Consider the following 12877-nt stretch of genomic DNA (forward strand, 5'->3'; position numbering starts at 1 on the left):
TTTTTTTTTTTTTTTTTTACGTTTTAGTAGAATTTACCCATCCAATTTATGGGTAATTTTATTTCTCAAGGCATTAGGTGACTTTATTTTTTTACTTTTTAGTAGAATTTACCCATCCAGTTTATGGATAATTTTATTTCTCAAGGCATTAGGTGATTTTTTTATTATTATTATTTTTTTTTTTACTTTTTACTTTTATCTTTCGCTTATGAAAGATGGGAGGGGGTTTGAGCTTTTGATGTTTTAATTGAACTTTAAAATTTTGAGTTTTGTGTAGATCGAACATAAAGAGACACTCTTGACTTGGACACTACGTTTAGGCAACCTTTTAGGTGCGTGTGGGCCTTTCTTTTTTGGGAATCCACAGTTACACTCCAACATCATTTTCTTTTTGAAAGTTACATTCTTTACTTTTAGGCATTCTTGTGCGTCTTTTTATGAATTCTTTTTTATTGGTTAACTTAAAATTTAGTATCTATATTTTTTCATTTTTCTTTTTCCTTCTTTTTTTGAAACTTAGAATTTAATACATGTTTACATAATTTATAGTTTGATTATTTAGGAAATTTTTATCAAATAAAATTTTAAATTTTTATTAAACTACTTTTAAAATCATAAAACTATATAAAGAAACTTGTAGTTAAACTCTTAGGTCATTTGTTGCACCCTCATTTCTCGCTATTGTCAAATTCTTTTAAGAAATACCCTTCTGCTAGTTTCTTTTTTATTTTTTATTTAATTATGTAGTTGTGTGGGGTAATACCCTTCTGCTAGTTTCTTTTTTATTTTTTATTTAATTATGTAGTTGTGTGGGGTATTAGTGATAGAGATTATCGACCAACAATTACATCCCCATCCAACCACCGGTAGGTAGAACTAAAATAATTTGCATACTAAAATAACTTGCATATTACATTTATCATACTAAAATGTAATTTGCATATTACACATTTATCAAAATCAGTATACATTTGTTGTAATTACGACCTAGAAAATAACACAATTTTGGGGTTTGATTTGGAATTAATTTGCCAAAGATAAGACTAAGATCTGTGCATTTTGTTTTTATTTTTTTTAAACTCTAAATTTATTAAGTCAAACCAAGAGAAGACTAAGATCTAAAGAATTTGTATAAAATCTTTAGATGAGCAAAATAATAAGCCATTAATAAAATGGCAAATTGATTAAAATGAGAATAATAGATGTTTGTTCACAAAAGCCTTGGAAACAAGAATCACAGGATAACATTTCATAATAAGAAAAAAAAACACATAACAGACAAGACAGCACCAACATACGAACGGGGGGACAGACATAACCCACCCCTAACAATGAGGAGAGATCTAGCATACCATCATGTTCAATAGTCTTCTCCTTCATCGTCCTCACCCTCAGCCGACTCAGCACCGACTTCTTCATAATCCTTCTCGAGGGCAGCAAGATCCTCTCGGGCTTCCGAGAACTCTCCTTCCTCCATACCCTCACCGACATACCAGTGCACGAAGGCACGCTTGGCATACATGAGATCAAACTTGTGGTCAATTCGGGAGAAGACCTCAGCAACGCTGGTTGAGTTTGAGATCTTGCAGACAGCCCTCTGCACCCGGGCAAGATCGCCTCCAGGGACAACAGTTGGTGGCTGGTAGTTGATACCACACTTGAACCCAGTGGGGCACCAGTCAACAAACTGGATGGTACGCTTGGTCTTGATGGTAGCAACAGCAGCATTCACGTCCTTGGGCACAACATCACCACGGTACATCAGACAGCAAGCCATGTACTTACCATGTCGGGGGTCACACTTGACCATCATAGACGATGGCTCGAAGGCACTGTTGGTGATCTCGGCCACTGAGAGCTGCTCATGGTAAGCCTTCTCGGCTGAGATCACTGGTGCATATGAGGAAAGCATGAAGTGGATTCTAGGGTATGGGACCAAGTTGGTCTGGAATTCGTTCACATCCACATTAAGGGCACCATCGAACCTCAAACTGGCAGTTAAAGATGAAATAACCTGAAATCATACAGAAGATATAAGTTTACAAAAATCATGGCTATTAGTGGTATGAAATAAGATAAGATCTAAGAAATTTTAAATGGCTACCTGAGACACAAGGCGGTTGAGGTTAGAGTAGTTCGGTCGCTCGATGTCAAGGGAGCGCCTGCAGATGTCGTAAATGGCTTCATTGTCAAGGAGCACAGCGACATCTGTGTGTTCCAAGAGGGAATGGGTTGAGAGGACACTGTTGTATGGCTCAACAACAGAAGTTGAGACTTGTGGAGAGGGGTAAACAGTAAACCCAAGCTTGGATTTCTTTCCATAGTCAACCGACAAACGCTCCAAAAGGAGGGAGCCAAGACCAGATCCAGTACCACCACCAACAGCGTTGAACACAAGGAATCCTTGAAGACCAGTGCAGTTATCAGCTAGCTTGCGGATTCGGTCCAAGCAGAGATCAACAATTTCCTTCCCAACTGAAACAAGATAAAAGAGAACACGTTAATGAATGAAGAGATTAAATTAAATTATAATCAAATCAAGAGAAATCAAGATCCAAGTAATTACCGGTGTAGTGACCACGGGCAAAGTTATTGGCGGCATCTTCCTTGCCACTGATGAGTTGTTCAGGGTGGAAGAGCTGACGGTAAGTTCCAGTCCTCACCTCATCAATAACCGTAGGTTCAAGATCGACAAAAACCGCACGAGGAACATGCTTTCCCGCACCAGTTTCACTGAAAAAGGTGTTGAAAGCATCATCGCCTCCACCAGTAGTAGTGTCGCCTGGCATTTGGCCATCGGGCTGTACAGTACAAATACGTTTCCGTCAGTTTAATTGATGAATACATACGAAGGAGTTTCTTAAACCAAGATTATTTAATATAACAAAGATAAATACATCGATTGTTCAAACACCAAATACGACAAGCGATAGTGCGACTTATGTTGAAAACATGGATTTGAAGAAAGTTACAAACGCACGTAACGAGGATACAGGAAGAACCAACGAAAACACAGTGTACACACAAATCTCATTAAGATAGATACTCCATTACCAGATCTGGACATATAGATCAACCGACATTCCATTTCTCAAATAATACATGGAGTGTACTCTAGAATACAACAGAGATCGAGCTGATTTACGAGTATATAACACAGATAACGAAGATTTGTGAAAACGGAGTTGAACAAATAATTCGTAAAAAGCCATATAAAACACTCACAGACACTCAAGAACAACAAAACCTCAGCCAAGACAACGCTAGGCGTAGATATGCGGATAATTCATTACAGATCGAGTGAACGGAAGGAAAACAGTCAGACTCTTCACAAATCGAACATAAATAGCAAAACTCAAGCCAAAACAACGCCAGTTGCAGAGATGCATACAGCTCCTTACAGATCCAGAGGATACGAAGTGAAAACTTAACGAAATGCGTGTAAATCCAAAAAAATAAGCAAAACACAGGCCAAATCAAAACCAGATGCAGAAATGTCGACAGTTTCATACAGATCGAGAGAACGAAGGACAAAAACAGAGAGAATGATACCTGAATACCGTGTTCGAGGCAGTAAAGCTCCCAGCAGGCATTTCCGACCTGGATACCGGCCTGACCGATGTGGATTGAAATGCACTCTCTCATTTTGGCTTAGGAACGGTGAATGAAGAAGAAGAAACAGAGATCTGAAAAGGAACTGAAGAGAAATAAAATATCTCGCGACAGGAAGAAAGACGTTTGTGAAGACGCCTTCCCCTTAGAAACCCTTATTTTGGATCGGATAGACGTAAAGGAAATGAATGGAGAAGCGTATTTATAGTGAGAGCCGAATAAAACGGAAGAAGAGGGGGAGTGGTTTACATTTTTTACCGTTGTGGGGACAATTGGACGGCAGCTAAGCCTGAGTTGGTTTACTCTGGTTGGTTGAGATTTAACCATGGTTAGGGAGATTCGCCTTTTTCGCTTTTTCAAAATTTGAATTGGAGTTATTGGCGGGTAATGGGTCGATTTCGTGGGCCGGGCCGTGGGCTTGGATCTGGTCCTTACAGCTGGCCCTGGTTGGCACTTTGTACTATTTTTAAATTAATTTTCATTTTAAAACCTTTAAATTCGTTTCTTTACACTTTTAAGAATTTTAAAATGGAAAACATCCAATTAAATTTAAAATTTTAGAATAATTAATCATCCATTTTAAATTAAGTCCAAATAATATAATCCAAATTAAAACTTACAAATTATTAATATAAAATGAAATTTACACTTTAAAAGCTATTAAAGTCAAATTATAACTATTTTTTAGCTCACAACATTAAAAAATGTTAGAACATAACAACACAAATTTAAATATATCTAATTTTTTTAGTCAAAAACACATAAAAATTACTACTCAATTCGTATTTACTGTAAATAAGTTTGATACTAAAATTAAAATTTAACTTTATTTATTTTTCTTTTTTGTTTTTTGCATTTTAGGTTGGTGGGTGTTGTGATTAATCTCGTGTCAGCCCAGCAGCAGAGTGCTTTCGCTGTTGGTGTTCTTTCTGATTTATACGCATTTCACCGCTCCACCGAAAATTCCCTCTACCCCTACCGTACTTCAGCTTGATAGTTTCCACCGCCTGTCCAGGGTTGAGCCATAAGATTTGACGGCGAACTTAAAAAGCCACCTACAGACGCTTTACACTCAATCATTCCGAATAACGCTTGCATCCTTTGTATTATCGCGACTACTGACACAGAGTTAGCCAATGCTTATTCCCCAGATACCGTCATTGCTTCTTCTTCGAAAAAAGAAGTTCACGACCCGTAGGCCTTTGACGTGACAATGAATTAACATAATTATAATTATAAATTTCATGAAGAGGTACAATGTGAAGCGGGATAAATCACTTTTTAACCGGACAATTAATATAGAGTACAAAATTTTGAATTTCCACCTATGGGAATTTTTAATAATATTTTTCAAAAATTTTATAAATGTCCCACGTGGGAAGATTTTGGAGATATGGAACCATAGATATTTAATGTTTCTTATCATGGACCCCACCATGTTCTCACGGCCTAAACATAACTCCTTGGTTAGGGAGGGCATCTCAAAATCATTTCTTATATGCAAAAACAAGAGATTTGAGGGGTCCATGATATACAAAGATCCATGGCCTAACCTGATATCTCTCCATCATGGCAAGATGTCTTACACTTTCATTCATTCCATTCGCTTAAAACACCCAAAACTGCAGCAAAAACCTGCCTAAATGGAACTCAGATTTCACTACTCATCGTCCTCTCAAACGAGAATGCGACATGAAAGCGTTTCGCCTCGGAATCCGAGCAACTCGTCGTGGAAGTCTATGTTCAGGTTTGCGCGATGCTGGCGTTTTCTTTCCTGGAAGAACAGCACCCTCCCCTAAAGCAAGTTTTTGATTGAACTTCACCTTCCATAGCTCATTACTGGATACCAATTGACGCAATTCAGTACACACATATTGAACACTTGCAATGTCCTCAATAGGAAGAGACTCCAAGATCTTCAGCTTCAAATCCTCTGGAAGTTGCATAAAGCTTGAAGGAGGACACAGGCCAGTTTTTTCACAGAGATCAATCAAGAGTGGGAATGAAATAGCATCCTTCACTATCTTCCAGAATTCAAGAACTTGCCTCTCTGGATTCTCTTCGTGTTCGTCTATTATGTGGCTGGACACTGGATCCATCCAAATCGAAAGAAGATTGGGTGTAAATTTTCTTTCATCCAAAGATACACTATAAACATCTGATCCTTTACTGCAGCTAAGAGATCCATAAACATTAAGAAAGTTCCCCAAACTCTGAAACTTCAATAAAACTACCTCGGTTTTAATGGAGTTTTTGCCTTCTTCGGCCAAAAGTTGAGGTAAAGTGTACCGGAGTGAGATCGAAAATGATCGCGAAGGCCAGTCTTCCGGCATGTGGATACGGCTAATCTCAGAACCTAAAATAGGACCAACCAGAACGAATCCAGATTCCAAGAGTACAGCGTGAACGGCAGTTAATAAAAGCTTGTGAGCATTACAATCACCATAGCCTAACTCCTCCTCCATCACTCTCCTCAAGAAAATCGGCTTTGAACATTTCTTTTCCACATCTCCGATCGGTTCATCCTCGGCGTTCATTTCTTCGGAATCTGACTCCAAGATTCTCTCCTCTTCCTCGATCGTACCACCGGTAGTTGCTTCCGCATCCAAAGACTCGGGTCCGAGGAATACAGGTTCAAAATTCTCCAACCTAGGATCTTTAAGGTCAAAATCGCTACCCTGAATTTGCTCTCCTTCAACCTGCGGTCGCGACGAAGACGAATCTTGTGGATAAACATCAGGAAGAGGTCCTGGAGAAGATTGAATCGACCTCTCTCCCCGAGGGGGAAATTGCGAAGAATTAAAAGTGAAGAAAACAAGATCACCGGAAGTAATACCAATGGAGCAGAGCGAATCCTCCTCCGATGATACTTGGAGCTCGTCTTTTTGATTGAGAGAGAGATGAAGAGAATCGGCGGAAACGGAAGACGAGAGTGTTTGGAGGAGCGTAAGTTTCAGGTGCTCGAAGGAACATTGATCGGGGACTTCAATTCCGACGGTCTCTTGGAAATCTAGGGATCTCAGCCGCAATTTCATGGCTGAATTTGGCCCTTTCTTGACAGGGTTTCTTCCAATTCAAATCTGGTTATTAGAACTGGAGATCGCCGATTTCAAATTCGTTCTTGGGAGGAAGAAATGAAGCGGTTCGTTGAGTTGGTTGGTTTATATATTCTGTGCCACTAAGACCGCTTTTAGCGTTATTTCTGTTTTATTTCGCGGTATAACGTAATGGAATCTTCCCAATTCCTTTTATAAGAGGAATTCCAAACTATAACCTAATGCAATTTCATGAAATAAATAAAGATTTAAATTATTTCTAAAAATAATAAAAATATAATGGTAGAAATTCAAATTTCTAAGAACATTATTATTATTATTATTTTTTTTTTTACTATCAAGCTATATTAAAATTAGAGTAATTTGATGACTAGAATTTCTATGTAAAAAAACGTGGCCTCTATCCTTCGTAGAGTCAGTTTGGTGCTCTCTCACGTTCGACTATTAGCAAGTGAGAATCGTATGTACACTTCATATGTCACCCCTAAAAAATGGAGCACTAAAGAATGAACTCGAGAATGTACCTCCACCATTAGGGAACAGGGTGAGGAGGCAAATGAGGCCGAGGACGACGCCCCAAGCATACCGATCATCTCCTAGTGGTGTGATCTCGTCTGTTGCAGGGATCTCTTCACCACCTCGAAAGAACGTTGCAAACAAACCCCATGCCAAACATAGGACGCTCCCGCTCAATCCACCAATACCGAGTACGAGTGATGTAGCAAACGACAGTAGGGCTGCAGTGCTTCTCCCGAACATGGCTTGCGCAATGCGGCCTCCTTCGAGCCTCCCACACGGCAACAAGTTCAAAGATGTCACTACCATCCCTGTAGAAAAGAACATGGAGGAGTGTAAGAGACTTGTAATGAGGTTTGCAATGTGTTCATGTGGGGAAGATGGGAAGTACCTAAAAGGCCAGCAAAAGCAAGGGGATCCACAGGGACCCCTACACCTTCCACTGCGTAGGGCAGTACATTGCCAAGGTCATCTGTGTAAGGTCCTATAACAAACTGGATAAAAGAAAGCAAAGGGTTGTTGAAGAAGAATTGGGGTCTGATATACCTGCAAATGAAGGAAACTGAATCATCAAGAACTGAATAGAACAGATCTCACACTCTGATAAAGGTTTTCTGGATTAAGTTTTTTCAATCACTTGTTCTATGAACAGATCTCACCCGTTAGTAGATATTGTCCTCTTTGGACTTTTCCTTTCGAGCTTCCCCTCAAAGTTTTTAAAACGCATTTACTAGAGAGAAGTTTCTACACCCTTATAAAAAATGTTTTGTGTTCCTCCCCAACCGATGTGGGATCTCACAATCCACCCCCTTCGAGGCCCAGCGTCCTCGCTGGCACACCGCCCGGTGTTTGGCTTTGATACCATTTATAACAGTCCAAGCCCACTACTAGCAGATATTGTCCTCTTTGGACTTTTCCTTTCGAGCTTCTCCTCAAGGTTTTTAAAACGTGCCTATTAGGAAAAGGTTTCCACACCCTTATAAAAAATGTTTCGTTTATCTCCTCATCCAACGTGGGATATCACAAATTCATTCTTGAGGATAGTCAACAATCTAATGTTTGAGTTTTCAGACGTTAAAACCTTATATGCGCCTCAGCTTGTTGTTAGAATAAAAAGCTCGCTATCACAGAGAGAGGCTACACTACCAGAGAAGGCTTAACTTACAATGCATTGTCACCGCCATTAAAGCCACCATCAATCACAAAAGCAGAGATTGCAAGCGCCAGTGACGTTAAATACGCAGCGGCAGTTCGTGCTACTGGAATATCGAAGAGTGCTTTCTTGTTTGGAAGTAGTGATTCATAGTTATTCATCACTCCTAAGCATCCCGTCCAATTGGAAGGCACAAGAAAAGAAGGGCTTAGCTTCACGCCATAACGAGCTGCTGTTACTCTCGTTGCTATCTGCAAATCACAAGCCCGTTGTGAGATAAACCAAGCCCACCGTTAGCAGATATTGTCATTTTTGGACTTTCCCTTCGAGGCTTCCCTCAAAATTTTAATAAAACAAGTTGGTTAGAGAGAGGTTTCCACACCCTTATAAGGAATGCTTCGTTCCTCTCTCCAACCGATATGGGATCTCACATAAGATTTGGGGCATCTCCAAAAGATGTTCAATCTTGCACAAAGCTTTTGAAGGGAAATGGAAACCATTTGTCAAAAGAACAATATTCAGATCTTCGACCAAAATGTCGAACCTCCACCATACATGTTGAACTTAGAACGATCCTACTCTAAATTATGAATTCTCAACCGCCTCCTCCCAAATTCTAACTAGCTAATCGAAAATACATAGAGAGAATGGTGGAGAAAAGTATACCTCTGAAACTCCCAAGATGGAGATGAAGCCACCAAAAAGGGGAACAACATTAGCTATATAGTCATCAAAGGTAGCACCAGGTTTTAGGAAGAAGCCACTCATCAACGCAATAGTCCCAAAGGTTGCAACGCACAAAGCTATTGCACTAAAATACCCCAATGGAGTACTCAGCGTTGTAGACTCAAATTGAAGATCTATTTCTGCCTTGGGTTGCACCATGCAGACCTATAACACATTCCAACAACACGTAAGCGAAAGATCTAAATATTGACTACGATCGAACGTCAAGGACCCATTTTCAATCAATATCATCTCGATATTTTGTTAAGACTTTTTATAGCTCACCGTATAATCGTATGACTGTCTAACGTTAGCACATTTGGTTGTCAAGGTAACTAGTACGCGATCAAAATTTAGATACGTGGTCACCATGACATGAACCATTTCCTTTGAGCTCGAATTTCTCGTGTATATGTTAACAGTAGATTAGTATAAACATCTACATTCCATTATGAAACTGTGGTGTTGTAGAGTTGGATTCTACCTGTTTTGTAATGTCATCAGTTTTTTCTTCCATGAACCACAGGACTACCTCCCTCCCTGCTGCCTCGGACAGCTTCTTCTCCAACTGGGGAATCACCTCTTCAATGGGTCTCCTCAAGTTCCCTATGAAAATACCTCCATCTCCAAATCTACGTACATCCGTTGCAAAAAATGTGTTGAATCCAAAGCAACCCTTTAACTGCAAATTAAAGAAGTTCCTTAATGTCGTTCATACTCAAAAGGCTCAGTTCGTACCATGAAAAATTTGTTCTAGGGACCAAATAAACGCACATAATTCGTCTGTAACAAAATATATATGGAAAATTTAATGTATGATACTTTTTGTAATTTTTGTTCTTTAGTATTTACAATTATTTTTGTAGTATTTTATTTCAATATGATACTTTAACATTTGGCAACTACCTTCATATATTTCGCATAAAAGAATGGAGAGAAAAAGATGCATACCTTGTTAAGATCAAGAGCCTTGAAAGTCTCTTCAGCCTTCTCTAATCTCTCTTTCTCTTTTGCCAAATTTTCGCGTGCAATTCTAGCGAACAATCCTACAATCGGATTATCAGCGCCTTCACGATCAAGCTCCTTCAGCTTCCGATCCGCCCTCTTCTTCTCCAGCTTTATAGCAGCTTCGATCGAAGGATTTCCCATGAATTTCTTGAATTCCTCGTCCGTCTTCCAATCCATTTCCTGCTGTTTCTCCTTCTCTTCAATCTCATCTCCTCCGGCAGACACTTCCGCCTTCTCGCTGTCGTTTCCGCCCTCCCGCTCATCGGAAACCACCGCGACCGAAGACGACGACGACGGCTCACTTTCCGAATCATCTCTGGCGGAGAATCTTAACCGATTTCTTGCAATCGGTCTGGAAACTGTGAGGAAGCATCCCTCAGTTTTACGCCCTAATGGACTCTTACTATAAGGCTTGGCGACTGAGCAGCTTCGATAGGGCCTTTCCTTGTGACTGATGAGCCATGAATTTGAAGCGATTGAAAGAGCGGCCATATGAGAACTGGTTCGAAATCGGAAGTTTCAAGTTCGAGTTTGGGGATTGAGAAATCCATGGAGTAACGGAGGAAAATAAAAAGATCAGAGAAGTACTACAAGACGGGCCTAGAATCTTGGAGAAGAATGGAGAACACGATGATTCATATGAAATCTGTGGGACATGAGACTAGAATTTGTGCGGCTGAAATGAAATTTGTAGATTTTTCACTGGCGAATTTCTTCGAGCTGTTTTGCTGTTCATCCGAGTCGATGTTAATCTCTGATTAACGATGTAAACAGTACTTAGTGGGAGTTAATAACTCAGCTCACTCTATTTTTTAATTTACAATTTATTTTCTATTTTTTAATATCTTTTAATAAAATTATTTTTAGTTTTTAAATATAAATTATGTATAAAAATATTTTAGACTATTATTTAAATTGAAATTCTGAAGTAGATAAGAATACTACAATTTAATTAATAAAAATATCTCTAACTAACTTTTTTCATTATTATTATTATTATTATTATTTTGAAGTTTGAACTTATTTTTAAGTACTTTTTATTAATAACTAAAAAAATATCTATAAATTTGTGATTTTAAGATAATAATATTATATTTTAGACGGACTTTATTATAAAAAAAAATTGGTATTTTAAATAAATATATTAAAATATAGATGCGGGATGGACTGGATTTTGACAACGTATGAAAACTATATAACCGGCGTCAAATGATTGCCACGTGTCCTCGAAGACGAAAATGTTGTTAACTTCCCGAAAGCTGCCAGGTGGCAGTGTTAAGAAAATAATTGATCCAAAAATCAAATAATTGACTTTGATTTTATCTAGTTTGGGTGGTTGGGATTGACTTGATTGGCTGATGCTTTTTTTTTTTTTTTTTTTTTTTTTTTTAAAGCAACAATTTCATTGATGATTCAAATTTACAAAATGGATGTAATACCCATGATGTTTACAAAAGAACTTTGCAATTTACAATGGAGGTATAGCTATATGAAGTAAAAATATTAGACAGTTACACTAAGATATAGCTTGGTAAACATCATTGTCGAAGAGTTTTGTATAAGTTTGTGTCCTTTCCGTGAATATTTTGTCTTTCATTTCTTTCTCTCCATAGGTTCCAAACGAAAACCATGATGAGGCTTTTCCATAGTAGGACTTTTACATTCTTGAAGGGATGGTACATTAAGGTGATGTCCAATAGATCCTTTACCTCCCAAGTTAATGTGAGATGCCATTCAAATATATTGAGAANTCTATAAAAAAACTCATTTAATTGACCAATTTTAAACTTTATTACGTGGGAGGAGCCCGTAAAAGAATAAAATCGGGTCAATATTACAAAGTATCGAGAAAAGTAACCAAAATTTAAGATGTGAACGTACGAGTTAACAGCTACGGTGTGTTATAAAAACAATATGAGTAGACGTTAAAAAAATTATCTCTAAAATATTGTCCAATAGATTTAATTTCATATTTTACGATGAGAGTTATAAATTAAAGTGGTCTCCGGGTAAATTGTTCTCGGAGACCCACCGGGGGATAATTTGACGAATCACCTAGATTTGATTGTTTTGGATTTATTTGATGATACTATTTTTTGTTAATTGAAAATGCCGAAAACGACCCATTGTGAGATTCCACATTGGTTGGAGAGAATAACGAAACATTGCTAATAAATATGTGGAAATCTCTCTCTAATATGCACGTTTTTTAAATTGTGAGGTTGACGGCGATATGTAATGGGTCAAAGTGGAAAATATATATTGGCACGAACTCTAGACGGTTACAAATTATATCAAAGCCAAATTTTCGATCGATGTGCCAACAAGGTGTTGGCCCTCCAAGAGATCTCGCACTAGTTGGAGAGAGGAACCCTATCCCAGTAGACACGATTTTAAAAACAGTGAATTTGATGATGATGTGTAAAGGACCAAAGCGAATAATATCTATTAGCAATGAGTGCAGACAATATCGTTCACTATTTTCAAAATGATTAAATCCTCTCAAACATGTCAACATTTGGGCATAAATAGCAAAATTATTTCACCTAAATGATGTCGTTGTGTTTCTCGTGATTCCATTCTTAAAGTATAGTTCGTCACCGTGTTAAATTTTTATGGTAAGAAAACAAATTTAAATAATTTTAACAATTAAAGTCAATAAATTAACTAATATACTAAGTAATAAATTAACTAATATACTAAGTATAATTAAAACTTAATCCAAAGTGTACGGATATATATATATATATATATATATATATATATATATATATATATATATATATATATATATATATATATAAAT

At 37.8% G+C, this 12877-nt stretch overlaps 3 protein-coding genes across 3 annotated transcripts; all 3 read right to left on the reverse strand.

The window, feature by feature from the left end:
* Positions 1-1151: 1151 nt before the first annotated feature.
* On the reverse strand, positions 1152-3795 carry LOC111447383 (tubulin alpha chain-like). The gene is made up of 4 exons (XM_023086526.1): positions 3553-3795; positions 2567-2801; positions 2105-2475; positions 1152-2014 (listed from the first exon to the last, which is right to left on the reverse strand). Exons 1-4 carry the CDS (start codon positions 3643-3645, stop codon positions 1361-1363), a joined length of 1353 nt encoding a protein of 450 aa, XP_022942294.1. The 5' UTR covers positions 3646-3795; the 3' UTR covers positions 1152-1360.
* A 1129-nt stretch (positions 3796-4924) lies between these two features.
* Positions 4925-6892, reverse strand: LOC111447012 (F-box protein SKIP22-like). The gene has a single exon (XM_023085966.1). The coding sequence runs from the start codon at positions 6645-6647 to the stop codon at positions 5277-5279; it is 1371 nt and encodes a 456-aa protein (XP_022941734.1). The 5' UTR covers positions 6648-6892; the 3' UTR covers positions 4925-5276.
* A 119-nt stretch (positions 6893-7011) lies between these two features.
* LOC111447949 (probable zinc metallopeptidase EGY3, chloroplastic) lies at positions 7012-10823 on the reverse strand. The gene is made up of 6 exons (XM_023087356.1): positions 10015-10823; positions 9548-9745; positions 9004-9228; positions 8350-8588; positions 7576-7730; positions 7012-7495 (listed from the first exon to the last, which is right to left on the reverse strand). Exons 1-6 carry the CDS (start codon positions 10561-10563, stop codon positions 7140-7142), a joined length of 1722 nt encoding a protein of 573 aa, XP_022943124.1. The 5' UTR covers positions 10564-10823; the 3' UTR covers positions 7012-7139.
* Positions 10824-12877: the final 2054 nt, after the last annotated feature.

The sequence above is a fragment of the Cucurbita moschata genome, unplaced genomic scaffold (genome assembly GCF_002738365.1).
Source record: "Cucurbita moschata cultivar Rifu unplaced genomic scaffold, Cmos_1.0 Cmo_Scf00009, whole genome shotgun sequence".
Classification (NCBI taxonomy): Eukaryota; Viridiplantae; Streptophyta; class Magnoliopsida; order Cucurbitales; family Cucurbitaceae; genus Cucurbita; species Cucurbita moschata.

What these genes read in the sequence shown, in the direction of transcription:
- LOC111447383 (XM_023086526.1), bottom strand. Translation starts at nt 3,645, where the DNA reads ATGAGAGAGTGCATTTCAATCCACATCGGTCAGGCCGGTATCCAGGTC. An exon ending in TGCCCGTGGTCACTACACCG is followed by an intron (nt 2,476 to 2,566) that starts GTAATTACTTGG and finishes ATCTTGTTTCAG; the next exon opens with TTGGGAAGGAAATTGTTGAT. An exon ending in TCAACCGCCTTGTGTCTCAG is followed by an intron (nt 2,015 to 2,104) that starts GTAGCCATTTAA and finishes GTATGATTTCAG; the next exon opens with GTTATTTCATCTTTAACTGC.
- LOC111447012 (XM_023085966.1), bottom strand. Translation starts at nt 6,647, where the DNA reads ATGAAATTGCGGCTGAGATCCCTAGATTTCCAAGAGACCGTCGGAATT.
- LOC111447949 (XM_023087356.1), bottom strand. Translation starts at nt 10,563, where the DNA reads ATGGCCGCTCTTTCAATCGCTTCAAATTCATGGCTCATCAGTCACAAG. An exon ending in CCATCTTGGGAGTTTCAGAG is followed by an intron (nt 8,589 to 9,003) that starts GTATACTTTTCT and finishes TGTGATTTGCAG; the next exon opens with ATAGCAACGAGAGTAACAGC. An exon ending in TGCTTTTGCTGGCCTTTTAG is followed by an intron (nt 7,496 to 7,575) that starts GTACTTCCCATC and finishes TCTTTTCTACAG; the next exon opens with GGATGGTAGTGACATCTTTG.